The sequence below is a fragment of the Castor canadensis genome, chromosome 1, assembly GCF_047511655.1.
Source record: "Castor canadensis chromosome 1, mCasCan1.hap1v2, whole genome shotgun sequence".
In the NCBI taxonomy this organism is placed as follows: Eukaryota; Metazoa; Chordata; class Mammalia; order Rodentia; family Castoridae; genus Castor; species Castor canadensis.
The window spans coordinates 95,046,837-95,063,196 of record NC_133386.1 but is presented as its reverse complement, the minus strand read 5'-3'; the positions used below and the strand labels follow the sequence as shown (position 1 = coordinate 95,063,196).

The following is a 16,360-nucleotide window of genomic DNA, read 5'->3' as shown; positions in this document are numbered from 1 at the left end:
TAAAAAGTTTTTGTTCGAAAAAGACAAGTTGTTAACAAAAAATAATTTCTACAACTTTGCATTTAGCTAATACGTTGTGTGTGTGTCTGTCTGTGTACATGTGTATGTGTATACAACCTTATCTCCACAAACCTTTAAATCTCCTAGGTGAAAATAAATTTAATAAGGAAGTAAATTTATTGATTGAACTAATGTTACTAAGTTATCTTTGCAAATCAGTGTTTCATGAAGGACATACACATTACTCCAAATTAGCTCCCCATATTCAATAGCAATTTTTTCTTTAAGGAAAATTTACAGTTCTCAGGAAGACTTATTACAGTTTACACTAATTTGCATATAATAAAATTATTTTTAATCAGTGTTTGTAATTAATGAACTAATAAACTGGTTGATAGGGTTGTAGACAACCTCTTATGTTGAACATATTTTTTATGAAGTACTTGTTCAATTTCCTATTAAAAAGCAGAACCAATTTTACTTATACAAAGGAAAAACCCCCCAAATTCTCCCAAAACACTCCTGCTTAAACAAATATTCATTGGAGAGTGTCTTAGTCTGTTTTGTAGTGCCACAGGCTAGGTAATTTATAAAAATGAACATGTACTGGCCTCGCAGATCTGCAACTGGGAAGTCTAATAGCATGGAGCCAGCATCTGACGAGGGGCTCTGTGCTACGTTATCACATGGCAAGACAGAGCAAGCTTACCATCTCAGATCTCCCTCCCGCCTCTTACAAAGTCACTGATTGCATCATCCCCCTCCCTGACAGCTCCTGCCACTCCCACTGTGGTTATCTTATCTAATCCTTAGTACCTCCCAGAGGTCTACCTCTAAATCCCACCATGAAAATAGGAATTAAATTTCCAATATACAAAATTTGGGGGGCACATTACATCATAACAGAAGAAAACCATTAATAAAGATATTTTAGATTAATGATACACAAAGATTATGACTGAGAGCAATTTTTCAGAGAGCTGAAGTATAAAAGCAGTAAATAACTCTCTCAGAAAGAAAATAGGTTCAGAAGTAACCCAGGAATTGATCCCTAAACCTACCTTTATTGTGCTGGACACAATAAAGTATAGTGTGAAAGGCAAGCTTCTAGTTTATGATTTGACTAAGATCAGCCTTACTTAAACATCAGACACAAAGCATTGTTTGAATTTTCTATGCCAATTCATGGCACTACCCTGACTCTGAACAATGAAATAGTGTGAGATGATGGTGAGGAACCTAATACTTCTCCTTAGCCGATGCTGGACAATTCACCTGACATTTCCACACCTTCATTTCTTTCTCTGTAAATCTGAAGTGACAGTATTTGCCCCACCTACTTCCCACAGTTACTGGAAGGACCAAATGCCAGGTATGTGAAAGAATTTTCTTCTAAATAGAATACCTTATCTAAATAGATCTACTATTATTCTGAACATCCATTTATATTTTAGGTAGAAGAGCTTGTCTTAAATCTGTAATGCTAATCAACACATATTTTCCTCTTTATAAATTTTCCAAAATCCAGTTAACAAGAATTTGAATGTCTATCACTGTATTGCTCGAATGGAATACAATTCTGAGGATTTAAAATAAATCCATTCTTAAAGAAAAATAAAAGTTATTTCCAAATAACACCTGGATCAAGGAATTCATGGTATTTTTTTCTCCTTCAGCTTCACAGCCTCTTTCTCATTTGTGGAATTTGTCCGTGATATGAGCTGTTGCATTTAATTAGCTATGATCTTCTCTAAGTCTCAACTACTATTCCTCACACTCCAATAAAGAATTCTTTTTAAAAAGCCTCCCAGTAATTTTAGTAGCATGTACAATAGAAAATAGTGTCCTTGTATTATGATAATGAACCTTAGAAAGTCTTCAGACTTGGAATGCCTCAGTTTATTTCAAAGAATTTTGATTTTTAGTTTCCTTAGGATAAAAAAGGGAAAGCAGCTGGAAATGAGGTGGATCAGGAGGAAAAGCCAGAGGATTTAACTAATGAGCCATTAAAGGAAGTATGTATTAGCCTACCCATTTGACATTAACTTTACTTCTCATTCATCATCACCATAAGGAACATTTTTTAAAAACTACATCAATTTTACAATGTGTTATTATTTCTTTCTATTGCAGGCAGGGCTTTGATTGTCTTTTTCTGGTATTGTTTTTGTGCACTGTTTCATTATTGCAGTCTGAGAATTCAGCAGTGGGCTAATGTGTGTCACATTTCAGTGCATAGCAATTTAGGTTGAAAATAGAAATTGAAGACGTGTAACACAGAACAGCAGCTCCCTCTACTGTTCACGTTGGAAAACTCCTAGACAAAGAACGACACCTCCAGACCTGTGGAGAGTGTTGCAGATATGGAAACTTTAGTATTTTAATGCTTAATTATAAGCCAATATTATTTTCAAATTTTACTTTCAGAAAATACTGTATTTTAGAGTGTTGTATTTTCTGTATGTCTTGTAGTTTAAATGTAAATGTCGCTCAACAGTCATTTTTTTTTTTACATCAACTTGATAATCTCTTCAGATCAGAATCCTCACTTAGCTCATGGACATCTCAAATGCCATCTGTTATAAAACACAGGTGGAACTCTGCAGCATTTATTCTGGGGATGCTTACCCCAATGAAATGTATGTTTGTTTTCTAAGGCAATGATCTTATTTAAAATATCTACAGTCATGTTATTTTTGCTTTAACTTCATTGTACAAAGACATCTTCCTTTAAAGCATGAATCATTACACAATCTCAAAGGTATGATTATATAGCACTTTACATAGGTAAGAGTAAATTTTGGGCATGAAATTCAATTCATTAACAACAGTGCCCCATCTGAGTTTTGCTTTCTATGGTTTTAGTTAATAGTGGTCAAGCATGACCCAAAAATATTCAATGGAAAATTCATAAGTTTTAAATTGCACCCCATTCCGAGTAGCATGATGAAATCTCACACCATCCCATTTTGTCCCACTCAGGATATGAATCACTTCTTTGTCCTCTTTTGCCTTCTAGGCAAAATCACTTAGTAGCCATCTGGTTATCAAATTGACTGTCACTATATCATAATGATTGTGTTCAAATAACCCTTATTTTACTTAATAATGGCTTCAAACCTTGAGAAATTATTTCTAGTTTTATCATTGCACATCAGACTACAAAAGTATGTGTGCATGATTAATAACTTAGCTAAGATGGAAAGGGCATTAAGTTATAGATTTTTGATATCCACAGTTTCCAAGCATCCCCTGAGGATCTTAGAATGTATCCTCTGCAGATGAAGAGGGAGTACTATAATTAAAAATACCATTGACTATCTGTCATATGTCATTCACTGTTAGAAACACTGAATATGCAGTGGTTCAAAAACAAACTACAAAGAAGGCATTAGTAAAGGTTTTGATAATTTACATTATTATAGATAGGGGAGGGTGTAGCAATGGTTAATAACCAATTAAATGAATAGGCAAAACAATTTCAGTTGAATGTGAGGTGCTATAGGGGAATAAATGAAGTAATGTGATAAAGACTAGAAGGAAGAGGTGTTACTCTGGTCAGAATGGCCCAGGGGGGTGTCTCTGACTGGATGACATTACCTGAGGAGGAACTGACCAAGGCCTTGAGATGGAGAAAAGCTTGGTATAGTCAATAAATATGAAGGAGCTAGGAGAAAAAAGTGCCAAAAAGGGTTTGAGAGCAGTGTGGGAGCCAGAGGGTATAACAGCCTTGAAAATAGACAGCTGGTCACATCTCCATTTTGTAAGTCTTTGTGTGTTTGTATTTGAGGTGACTAGATATTTATTTTTAAATGTGGTGAAGTTACTGTTTCTATTGATTTAAATAATTATTATGAACAGAATATCATATTTAGTCTTGTCATCCTTAGTCTTTGAATATACAAGCAGTAGACCTGTTTGCTGAGAAAAAAACAAGTGAACAAGTCTTCAGTTGTAACCCAATTAATTTCAATCTTGACTGAATCTACTGATAGCATATTTTTCATTAAAGATGGCCAGTTCTGCCACATATAAGTCATTAGAGGTCATTCTTTCATTTCCCCCATAGCTAACCAGGATACTTTCTTTCTGATGGGCTACAGGTCAGATGAATAGTTACAGCAACAAAAATAATGCCCTCAAAACATCATAGCACTAATGTACTTGTACCCTAGTATCAGTCACTATCCTAAACTTGTGTATCTTCCATTTACAACTTTATTTACTAGACACTAAGAACTCAAGGAACAAAGTTATTTTTTCCATTATAAAGCAAGATCCATATCCAAAACAAGTTACTATTCTAAAACACAGTTTGGGCTCCTGAATGAGGCAGATAAAAAAAAATACCTGATTGAAACATTTAATTTCTTATTAAAATTTACCTTATATGCAACTGTGTGCACTTTTTGAGGCTCATTATGTCTCATACATGAATACAAAATACACTACCAAATTCACCCTCTCCCTACACCCTTCCTCCTCCCACTGGTACCCACTCCCAGCCAGGACCTGTTTTACCTTCCTATCCTTCAATTTTTAAGTGTATAGTTCAAGGAGGTTTTTGCCTTGGTATTTCATATATGTATATATCATGCTTTAATCAAATTAACTACCCCCATTACTTACTCTTTCTCTATCTCCCTGCTCCTCTATTATTCAACATCTTACAGCAGCTTATGTTATATTATCTTCATACAGAGGTGCAATATTTCAAAATTTTTCATTTAACATTCTCTTTTGCTCTACTACCTCCCCATAATCTCAGACAGACCCACTAATACAATTGTTTTTTATCTCTGTATATGTATATGATCAAATATGTATACATACATATTTGATCATGTACTGACATCCTTTCTTGAAGCCTTGATCTGATCAGAGCTTTTGTTTCTGGGTTTTCCTTTCAGCAGTGAGCCTCAGTTTCTTCTGTCTATTAAGTGACTAAAGGCCATGCACTTTAATGATAATATATTCAGAGAAAATGAACCTAACCATTTATTTGAGTCAACGGGAATAGTAATTTCACTTCTTATTTAAAACAAGATGACATCCTCAAATTTAACAATATAGACACACAAGACCTAAAAAGTGGAGACTTAGCCAGTTAATCATTTTTATTGCCACTTGTCCCATCCTGGGGTCATGGTCCCAGACAAAACAGCTGTTGTCAACATTGCTAAAATTCCACTGTCACCTTGTGACCACAGAATATATACACATGCATGCTAGGCATTTCGAGGGTATCAGGTTGAGCTTTCAAAAACTAGCATTTGGGGTTGATTTCCAGATTACTTCTCTTTGTCTCTCTCCATGAACAGCAGCAGTAGGACATTACTTAGCCACTTTCTGACTTCTGTTTTTGGGTTTTTTGTTTTGTTTTGTTTTGTTTTGTTGCCAATTATGGTAGAAAAGAATTTTTATCTTCATATAGACACTGACAAGTTTTTCATCTAGGATCATGTTCTAGAAAGCAGTATGGAGACATCTGGACTGATTTGTATTATTTATAGCAGTGCTAAGACATAATATTTGAAATTCTTCATTTATAGTCCCCATACTTGTAATTCATTGAGCCAATGCATGTATTGAGTATCATTTCTTTGCTTTGGGTAAACATTAAGGTTTGAGGAATCAAAGGCCAAACAGATTTATTAGAACCATTTATGTTCAGAAAGGGAGACTTGTTTCCAAAATAATCTTTTAGTTTGCATTTGATGATACAGCTTCCAAAAGGATTTCCATGTAGTATTTAATTTTACTGCTGAATAGCTTTATGAGTCATGCAAAAAAAGACTGTCTCTATTTTAACAAGGAAACTCTGGGCCCCAGCAAATAACAAGCTCAGCTAAATCTATATACGCAGTTTTCTCTGCACAATAACTACAGTCTGCTATGGTCAAGGAAAGACCCAAAGAAACTATATGACTACACAGACAACAAACTTTCAGAATTGTGTTGGGGCTCAACACAATGAAACATGAAAGGAACTTAATAGAAAATAAGATCTGAAGGGACTTCTGTATATCTGTAATGATGTTAAATGTTAAAGAGGTCTGAAGCAAGTATGGCAAATGGCTAAGGTTTGACAACACTGGACTGTGGATTCATGACACTTCATCATTATTTTCTATACTCCTTAGCATGCTGAAAGTATTTGAAACTCATTTTAAGAAACAGGAAACCTATCCTATTGGATGAGTAAGGCTTGCTATCACTAATGACTTCTTCAGTGGCCAAGCTCATCAGTATCGTCCTCTTTGCCTGAAGTCCTTTGTGGACTGGAGCTAAGTATTTCTCCCTAGAACTGCCCTGAGTGCACTTTCTATAACCATGGAGTTCGGTTGAGCCAAGACTTGACATTTGTAGATTTATCATTAGTGCATCTATGGATCTGAGGGAAAATTTGATATCAAACATTTGAGTGGAAAGTAGAGACTACAATCTCCTCTAAATAAAACCTTCAGATTCTTCATTTTGCTTTTTTTTTTTTTGAAGCAAACCAGAATGTATGCAGCTATTTGAATTTTGCACGTGCCCTTGGCCTCTGTACCTGGCAGTGTAGGAGCCAGGGCCATCAGCCTGTTATCTTAATTCCCAGCAGTACACCTTGGAAATTGCATTTTCTCTGCACAGGAAGCAGTTGTCATTGTACCAATGCTTTTAAAAGAGTGAATGTTATCATCACTTAATTTCAGTAAACAGAAACTCATAGTGTTGAGAGGTGAAGGCTGCCTGTGGGGTCTGTGTAAGCTGACTTTCCTCCTGATTTGGGGGACATATTGAGGAATTCCTGAGGGCAGACAAGGAGATGGAGACACAGTTGTTCCCAAGGTACTGCTTTTGTTGGTGGTGATCTTTTGGGGACACCAATGGATACAAATAATCTGTTTCACACATTCCCACCCTTGCCAGCTTTCATGCCTGTGTGGCTTTTATCACTTTATACTGGGCCATTGATGTTGCTTCTGTAGGTAGCAAGGCACTTGAAAGATTCCCGCTGCTCCTTATAGTGCAGGAAGCTGACAAATAATATTTTTCCTTTCACAGGACATACTGGGGAGAGATGAGTATGAAACATTTTATGGATGAATAAGCAGAATGGCAGCATTGGGGAAAGCATCATTTTTTTCTACCCATCATACCATGAAAAGCAGTCAAAAAGTCCCATTCTATCAACAATGCAGTGAGGTTTATACCAAACAGATTGATACCTGAAAAAATAAGTGCCTTCAAAAAATTATGTTTTTTTCTACTTGGACTGTAAAAGGTTAAAAAAACGTGTAAGCTTCACAGCATAATTTAGAAAATCTGCTTTTATGAAATGAGTTAATTATACCCATTGAATGCATTCACTGTCACAGTCTCATCCTCCCCCTCCTGTTCTAAAATGACAAGTGAAACCAGGGACTGTGCAATTTTGGAAAACAATCAGGTCACATACTGAGTATTTTGCTTATTCATACAACCATAAACTGCCTATGCTTGAGTTCCCTCAATTACACAGCTCAGTATGCAAGCCAGAAGAGACAAGTCCAGCTCAAGTGAGCACTTTCCTGAAATACAGAGGAATGAAATTGAAAAATGTCCAGTGTGGCAGATGTGAAAAATTCTAATGCATGATCCTGAAGCTGCCTTTGCCACAATCCTTTACCTGTTAATCACACTGCTTCTGAATTCCTGAACCAGAGACACTGATGATATCTTAGACCAGGACACCTTAGGAACCATAGATCTTTCAAAGTATGGTACAGGTATAACCCACTATGGGCAATTTAAAAAAAAAAATAGCTGAGAAAGAGAAGATCCCAGTACTGCTCAGAATTTCCAGAGTGTCACCAAGAAAGAGCATGTGGCTGCTGGCTTCCAACCAAACTGCTATTACCTTTTATAGGAAAAAGCCCCCAAACTTGTCTTTGATGAAAGCTTAAATGTCTGACAAATGTTGTATCACTTAAAACCTTCAGATTCCCACAATGCTGATACCCAAATCTCTCCTCCATGACAGAAAACCACGGCACTACTGTGGTCTTACTAGAAGAATACTTCGTTTTCTCTATATGACAACTTTCCCATGAGTATTCTCCACTGCCATTTCATGCTCGTAGGAGTTTCAGCTCATCATACCAAGTAGTATTACTCTTTTGGTTAACTGGCCTTTTTTCTACCTCCTTTGCTTATTTTTATTTTTACTTTTCTTCCACCACTTCATAAATGCCTCACCTTTGATGTTATTGGAACCTCAAAGGTCAGTTAAGATGCTGATTGAGATAGCTGACTTCCTTTTCATTTTCAGCTAATGCTTGTTGCCTTCTCCTTATGTCTTTCTAATTTAATTCTGCAGTGATTTCTCTTTATCTTCATGTTGTTCCTCTCTCTTATCCTTACCCTTCTGCCCATTTTGGTCTCTTTCCTCTTGATCTCTTCTTGTCATCCAAGACTTTGAAAATGCTTACTGTACCATGTCTCAGAGCTCTCTTTTTGTGGTCCTTATTTTACTCTATATCTCATTAAGGATTCTGTGAGCTTTTACCACAGAATGCACTTCTTCTTTTTTTAACAAGCTTTAAGGTGATCGATACTTTATTCTCCTATCATCCTCATTATAAGGTAGTTTAGTGGAAAGAGTTAAAAGATCAAGACTGCAGGGTCAGTCAGGACAGGGGTTGAAACCTAGATGTTGTCTAGTAGTTGTATGACCTAAGCTAAATATTTAACCATTTTTACATGTAAAATAGGATAGCACCCCCTCATTGGATTGTTGTAAGAGTTAATGCAATAAGACATGTACTTGTACTATGATTTTAATGTGTCTCCTTCAAAACACACATATTTCCAATGTGATTGTATTAAGAGGTGGGAACTTTGAGAGGTAATTAGACCAATGCTTCACTGTAGCTTCCCTTTCAATTAATTAGCCAGTTTCCTAAATTAATCTAAATCTGTTGGGCCTTAATCCCATTAGTTAGATTAAGGACCTGTGCAAGAAGCTTCCTAGCATTTGGCTAGCTTGCTAGCTTGGCTTTCTGCCTCCTGCCATGTGATGACACAATAAGGGAGGCCCTCATCAGACCAAAGGTCAGAGCCTTAATCCCGGACTTCCCAGCCTCCAGAGGTGAGGCAGTAATCTGTGTTATTTATAAATTACTCAGTCTCAAGTATTCTGCTGTAGTAGCACAAATAGACCAGGACAAGCTATCACACAATTACTACTCTCAAGGGCAATTAATTGTTTATTAATATTTTATTTTAATTGTACCATATTTTGTTATCTTATTACTCTTCTATTTGTTTCCCAGGATTTAGTCTAGGACCTACCATTTCCAAGGCAAAAGGGTTGCTACTTTTCATAATTCTTTCATTATCATCTACTTATAACTTTTTCTTCTATATGCTTTGCTTCTCTCCTTTCTATTTTCTTCTTTTCAAATCTTTGTAAAGATACTTCATGCAAGAATGTTGTCCTAAAATATGCATGGACTTATTCATCATCTTGGAGAAATTTGTTACATCCAGTTTTCAATGTGAATAACAGCACTTGAGAACATCTGTTCAAGAATGAGAACATTTCAAATTTCATGATTGTGTCTCTGTGAAATGGCCAAAGTATGAAATATGTCCTTCCAATTGGCACGGAAACCCAACCCAAGTGTTCTCTGAACTTATTCCCATTTGAGTCCCTACCTCTTAAAATTGAAGTTAGCCTTAAGGCTTGACTCAAAAGAAGTAATTACATTTCTTAGAGCTTTATGCCAGAAAGTGAGAGCCCTTGACCTGATGGTGGTGTAGATAAAGAAGCAATTTGCAGGGTCCTCTTACCTGTACTCCTCTCCTCTCTTGATGCTGTCACCCTCCTGTCCCTATCCTGAAGTGCTATCTATTTATTCTCCTTTCCTGTCCCACCCCACTTGCTCTTAGTAAATACTTAATGAGCAATTCACATGTATATATTAGAGTGGAATGGATTCAGACTTGGTTCTACCATTTTTATCATGTGATTTAGAGAAAAATCTCTTCTTTTGTCCATTGGTCAAATGGAGAATATAATAGTACCTACTTCATTTATTTATTATGAGAGGCAACTAAGATAATATGTTTTATAATCACATTACTTACCATCCATGAAAATACTTTTAGATTTGCTCTGAGCCATGGAAATGTGGATCATTGCTTATTACATCTCCTAGAAACATTTGTATTTGAACTGATGATAAAACCTAATACTAAATAAATAAGCCTTTCATTACAAAGTTTTGAGCATATATCACAGAGTGGGAAGGGTATTTGGAGGAAAAAACACTCTACCCAAAAATCTTCAATTTTCATTTAATGTCTACTGTCAGTTCCATATTCCATAGGGTGATCTATTGAGAGCTTGAGGTCTCCGTTAAAAAATGCAAATATAGTACAATCTTATTCTGGCCTCAGAAATCATAGTTTGAAGTTTAAGATTTTCTAGTAACTTTTTTAGAGAGTGGGGAGGGAGAGGAGCTATTGACATTTCCTCACTCACTAAAAATTTGTAGTAGTATTCTTAGAAAAATAATCCATCATATAGTTACGATATAAGTTATATAATTAAATCCCAAGAGACACTTTAAATTTTTTTCATTTAGAGCAAATATTAATACAAATAAAAGAATCTGGTTTTTTGAAAACAACGGAATTGATTTCTCAAATATTTTCTAAGGAGCATTATTGATCTTTTTCTTCAGAGTTCCAATACTTCTCTCCAAATCTTGTAATTCCAGTCAAAAACCCATCCATGAGCTCTTTTCTACTCAACTGGAACTTACTACAGCTTTGCTTTCAATTAAGTGGCAAAATTCTTAGATTAATCTAAATCTATTGATCCTGTCTTTTATAAATCTGGAAGCAACAAGCCTTTGCTCTGTTTTAAACCATTTATAACTAAAAGTAAACCAATAAACAAAAACTTGACTTTCCCTACAAGGTTTTTCTTATAAAAGAAATTTCACTGAATTAAAAAAAATTGGTGCTGGGAGTGGGAGCAGTGAGTTAGGAAGCTTCTATGTGTTATGATGGATGTAGAAGAATAGAAGTTCTTGCCCTCAGTTTTCAACTGAGACTATAGACATGTACACAAGTCACTGAATCAGTGTTAATGTGTTTTGCTAAGTTATGTATAATGTGTTGTAGATGGAGACATATATGAGAGGAAAAACTCATTTTTGACATTAGCTTTTCCAACCATTATTTGTTATTTCATTTTGCTATTCCCACGTCTGAGTTCAGGCTTCCTAATTAATTTTTTTAAATACCAAGGGAAAACTAATTACTGACCTCTGCCTTTTCTACTAGCCATTAGAACACTGGAAATATTTCTTTCAAATGAGTCCACATGACTTTCCAACAGCAAACTTTATAGGTCTGTTCTTAAGCAAAGCTATTTTTTAGCATGTTTTGAAGAGAGTTTATTAGTACAACTTCAGAAGTTGTGTTTCTGAAACATGCAGAAGTTTTTGGTGTTTCAAAGGTCATTACTGAGTTAATTGAAAATCCACAGGGCCAGAGGCAGTTGTATGTAACCCAAAAATAAGTATTTGTGAATCCTGGGAGGAGCTGCCAAGAGGAGAGTGAAGAGCTTTAGTGCATGGAGATAAGTGGTATCCAGGTGGCTCAAGGATCCTTAGTCAGCGAAGTTAGGAGGAACTGAAGAATGCATTTAGAGAAGAGGAGTGTAGCAAAGTTAAGAAGAAGGAAGAGAGTTTAGGATGAGTATCAGCAAGTGAGCAGAGTTGACCACAGAGCCATGGAGATCTTGATTCTTGATGTGTAGGATGTGCTAACACTAAATCGAAAAGCTTACACCCTGATGTGCACATAAAGCTCATGACAAAGAATAGTGAGAGAAAAAAGGCAAAAATATGACTCTTTGAGCTCAGCATACTCAGTGAATTGGCTGAAGAGTGGGCATGCAGCTAATCCAGGACAGGAAGTACAGATTTTAAAAGAGAACTCTTCCCATCTTTTAAACTTTGCGAATGTGCTACCAAAACCAAAATCTACTGAGGGAATGATAATGCAAACGGTTCATCATTTTTACACTGTACATCTGATAACTCTGGTGACAGACATCATGGTACTTCAGTTTTCTTACCTCCAGCAAGACTTTTAACCAAAACTTTAAAAAATACTACTAAAACGACTGCTGAGCGTATGTACTTTCCAAGTTAGATATTGTTTTAATTCACTTCATCACACCAGGTATGATTCTTTGCAGTAGAAAACAACTTCAGAACTCTACCCATACTCAGTTTTTATAGACCCCTCAGACAGTTGCACATCAGTACAGTTGAGTTCTAAACAGGTGTGTCTCCCTGGAGTTCATTAATATTTTAAAACTGCTCTGTAATTGTGTACTCATTACATTAACTCAAATGCCCTTGATCTCCCAATCCAGTACCAGTGGAATAAAACAGAGCAACATCAAATCATGGCATTACATAGCCATGATTGCCGTACAGCGTGTTGTGGAACATGTTATGACAAAGACCCTGGGGTATTTTTTCTTTCCAAAAACCTTCAACTGGTTTTCCTAGAAGAGCTCCTAAGAGCTTTGCCCAAGGCTGGCAATGCCCTCTGTAGCTGGCCTCTGTTCTCCACTGGACCTGTCTTCTCAATGGGTCATTTCAATGCAGACCTCAGAGAAAGTGCCCTCTCAAGTAACCTGGAGTACCTACCAACACCTTGTGACTCCAGGAGACCCATCATTTACCCCAAGTCTTTAACTTCTCCTTTCTCAGTTGATTGATAATCTACAGACTGATAGCTCTTGCTAAACTTAGAAACAAATGACTCCCTGAATCTTACCTAGCCAGGGTTCAAATCAGAATAGAAAATCTAAAAGAAGAGAATCTCTTGATGATGAGGCCATAGGACAGCCACTAATTCCAAGACACCAAGATCCACATTGTTTTTCTAACCCTTAGTAGAGAGTTGCTCTTGGCATTTATACGCTTAGAGTTTATCCATAGTCATTATCACCTACTTTGATTGAGGTTGTATCATTCTAACAGTTTCAAAACAATCAAGTGAATCATTGTAACACTGACTTCAGTCAGCATAGACATAACACTTTCTAAATGCTCTCTGCCTGTGTGTCAGTGTCTGCAGGGTTCCTTCAGCCCTCTGACAGAGTTTGTATAAAGTACTGCCTGCAGGTAGACTGTAAGCTATAAATCTCTATTACATTAATCTTGGAATTTATGATACCCCAAGTATTCAGTAACTAAAAAAGTTAGAAAGGAAATGTCATCATAAATGCTCATCACCTGATTAAGCAGCAGAGCCTAAAACTTAGATCAAACCATTTGGAGCACTATTTTGTAGATATGACATTTTATAGCAAGAACAGAACATATGAAAATATGGAAGTTACTTTTGTGGGCATATTAATCTTCTGGGTGTCTGAATAATATTGTTCAAGCTTTTCTAATGACTCATGGCTCTTTACAGTAGTTGTGCTCTTGCCATTGTTTTAGAGGGAGCAGCTGCACTGAGCCACCCATCTTCTTACTGTCAAAGCTCAACATTAAGATCAGAATTCTAGGTGAGGAATATAATTTGTGTTTATGTAATGCAGCTAAACTTGGTGGGTAGATAACCATGGGCAAAGGAACATACCCAATTCTCATCTAATTTTTCAAAACTTATCACCATTCTATTGTTTTTCTGTGCTATGCAAGCTGTACCACCCCATTTGCTTTGTTGCTTCTTTCTCCCCACTGCCTTCCAGAAACCCAGCCCCCTTTGGCCACCTGCTATACCAACAAAGATAGGATGCATTTGGAAGACAGTTGTGTTTTGGAATGTTTAGGCACAATCTCTCCTATCATGGGTTGAGAGAATGCATCAAGATAGATGTGAGATATAAGAAACAGAGGGACTTCTCTCAACTACATGGTAGGATTACATGTAAAGGCAAGCACAGTGCTGGCTTGTAAGAAGTGCTTAATACAAGCTTTGTTTTTGTTTTCAATTGCACTATAGTGAAAAGACCATGGAAAATTGATTATCTGACATACCTGATACTCTCTAGGGCAACACAATACCGTGACAAAAAGAAAACAATATAAAAGTGATTTTAGGCTTAGAGTCTGTCTTTATGTTAAGATGAGAGCTTGCTTCGAGCCCAACGCTGATGTTAAATATTAGCCCTACCACTTAACCAGTGGTGTAATCTTGGGCCAGTTAACAATTTCCAACCCCCACTTTTTTATCTTTCAATCAGAAATAAATTCCTTATGGTGTCATAGTAGGAATTTAATGAGTCAACCCATATAAAACTGCTATAATGTCTGACACACAATTAGTACATATAAATGTTGGCTGTTAATACTTGATTAATTCTTCTACTCTATTCAAGAGACAGTATTAATAATTGTTCTGCTATATTAGGAGCCCAAATAATTAAGACTCTCACTTTTCACTAGAAAGAATATATATGAAGCTAAATTTATTCACCCCATCTCTACTCTTTGATCTAATGGGCCTTATTGACACGTATTCACCGAATGCCTGCTATGCAAAGACTTGCTAACTTTTGATGTTCTTACCTATGTGTTTAAAATTCCTCCTTGCCTCATTATATATTTGCAGAAGGACCTGTGTGTGAAACTTCATGTCTGCTGAGTTTCAAGAATGAGTTATTAACTTGCAAGCTTTTGGGTAGAAACTGTACAACAGCCTTCAACTCAATGATTGCTTTCCTCATTATTTCATCTAACTGACCTAGAATGCTTTATACAAAGCTGCAGATGGAAAAATAACACGAAAAATATACAATATCATGAGAATTCCTTTCTGACATCAGCTCTGTTTTTATTTCAGTAAGGTAACAGCATCGTTTGTCTTTCCAATCACAGCCAGCTCCACTACTCTCGAGACCCATTATTTTCTCAAGAGTTATACCAACCTGCTCCCTAGCATCCATCACCACATACTTGTGTCCTTCATGTTTAGTGGCACAATGCCAAGGTTTCATATTAGAAGAGTTCTTCAGTCACAAGCCATTAGTAAGAAACACCTGGCATAAATGTAAGTCAATATTTATTTTTTTCTACATACCTAAGGTGTTGCCTATAGCAGGAAGTAAAGCTAGCAATTGCTCCTTAAATTTTTTCTTCAGTTTTCAAAACTTGAATTCCCTTTTAAAAGTAATCTTTATATAATGATACGATGCTGTTTGATTTGCTCAGTCATCTTCTTATTTTCTGAGAAAATGTTAGGAACTTTTCCTCTATAATATTTTCTCAACTCCTAGCTCTCGAAGTCTTCATGTGAGACACATGAATCTATCTTTTTGTTTAGTATTTTTGGTGGTACTGGGATTTGAACTCAGGACCTGACACTTGCCAGGTAGGCATCCTGCCTCTTGAGCCACACCCTCAGCAGCTGAACCTATCTTGTCTGGAACTACTTGATCTAAAATAATGTTAAGATCTATTATTTTCTTATGCCCCTCTTCCCAAATTGCAATCCCTGAAGAACTTGGGAAATTCTTCTCTCCCTTGGTTCCTGGAATCTTTAGAAGTGGACAGAATTCTTTACTTCTTTTCTATCCAAGCTCAGCATAGTGCTCAGTAAATATTTCGAGGGAAGCAAAAATTGCCAGTATTTAAATATCTTCAGTCTGAAGTCTTATAGTAAACATCTTTTTCTAGCACCAAAGACCATATGCAGCTCATTTTCATACAACTAATTCAGAAGAGTAAAATAATAGAAAAATATTTCCCCATATTTTCTAAGTTAATAGTATGCATTTCTGTAATATGTTATCAAAGCCCTGTGAGATGTGCCAAAAATAAACTGAAGCTACAATTTCTTCCCTGAAAAAGTCACATATGTGAATTCCTTTAGTAAAGGACATTCTGATGGTTGACCTTCTTGTAAAATGTGCCATGTTACTTAGAACCTCTCTGGATTCTTTAAGATGTGTCCTAGAAAAAACTCTATGAACCTGATTATATGTTAATGCCCATGAAATTCTTTACTAATCAGAGTATTTGACTAAACTATGATTTCAAGGGTTTTTGATATATTATTTCAACATACATTGTTTTGATGAATGCTTATATATTTGTCTTTGATTTATTTCTAATTCAGGGACCTCCTGGATCACAAGGAATACAACAGACTCTTAGTGGATATTTTAACAAGGTACGGCTTCATTTTTCCACAATTTGTATACATAAAGATTTTATGCAATTGTGTTTTTTGAATAAAAAACCTTATTAATGCCTAACTTCTCAGACCTTGGGACATGATCACATATAGTTAAATATCTTTCCATAGTGAAAGATGTTTCCAAAAATAAAAATATTTATAAATATTTTAC

General features: G+C 36.0%; 1 protein-coding gene across 4 annotated transcripts in view; it reads left to right on the top strand.

The window, feature by feature from the left end:
* Col19a1 (collagen type XIX alpha 1 chain) overlaps positions 1-16,360 on the top strand; it is a 336,038-nt gene that overhangs the window by 225,917 nt on the left and 93,761 nt on the right. For all 4 annotated transcript variants that reach the window (XR_012449953.1, XM_074080460.1, XM_074080453.1 and 1 more), the window contains exon 17: positions 16,129-16,182. Coding sequence is in view for 3 of the 4 variants with exons in the window: in XM_074080460.1 (XP_073936561.1) it covers positions 16,129-16,182 (54 nt within the window). In the remaining variant the exon portion in view is untranslated. The remainder of the gene's footprint in view (positions 1-16,128; positions 16,183-16,360) is intronic.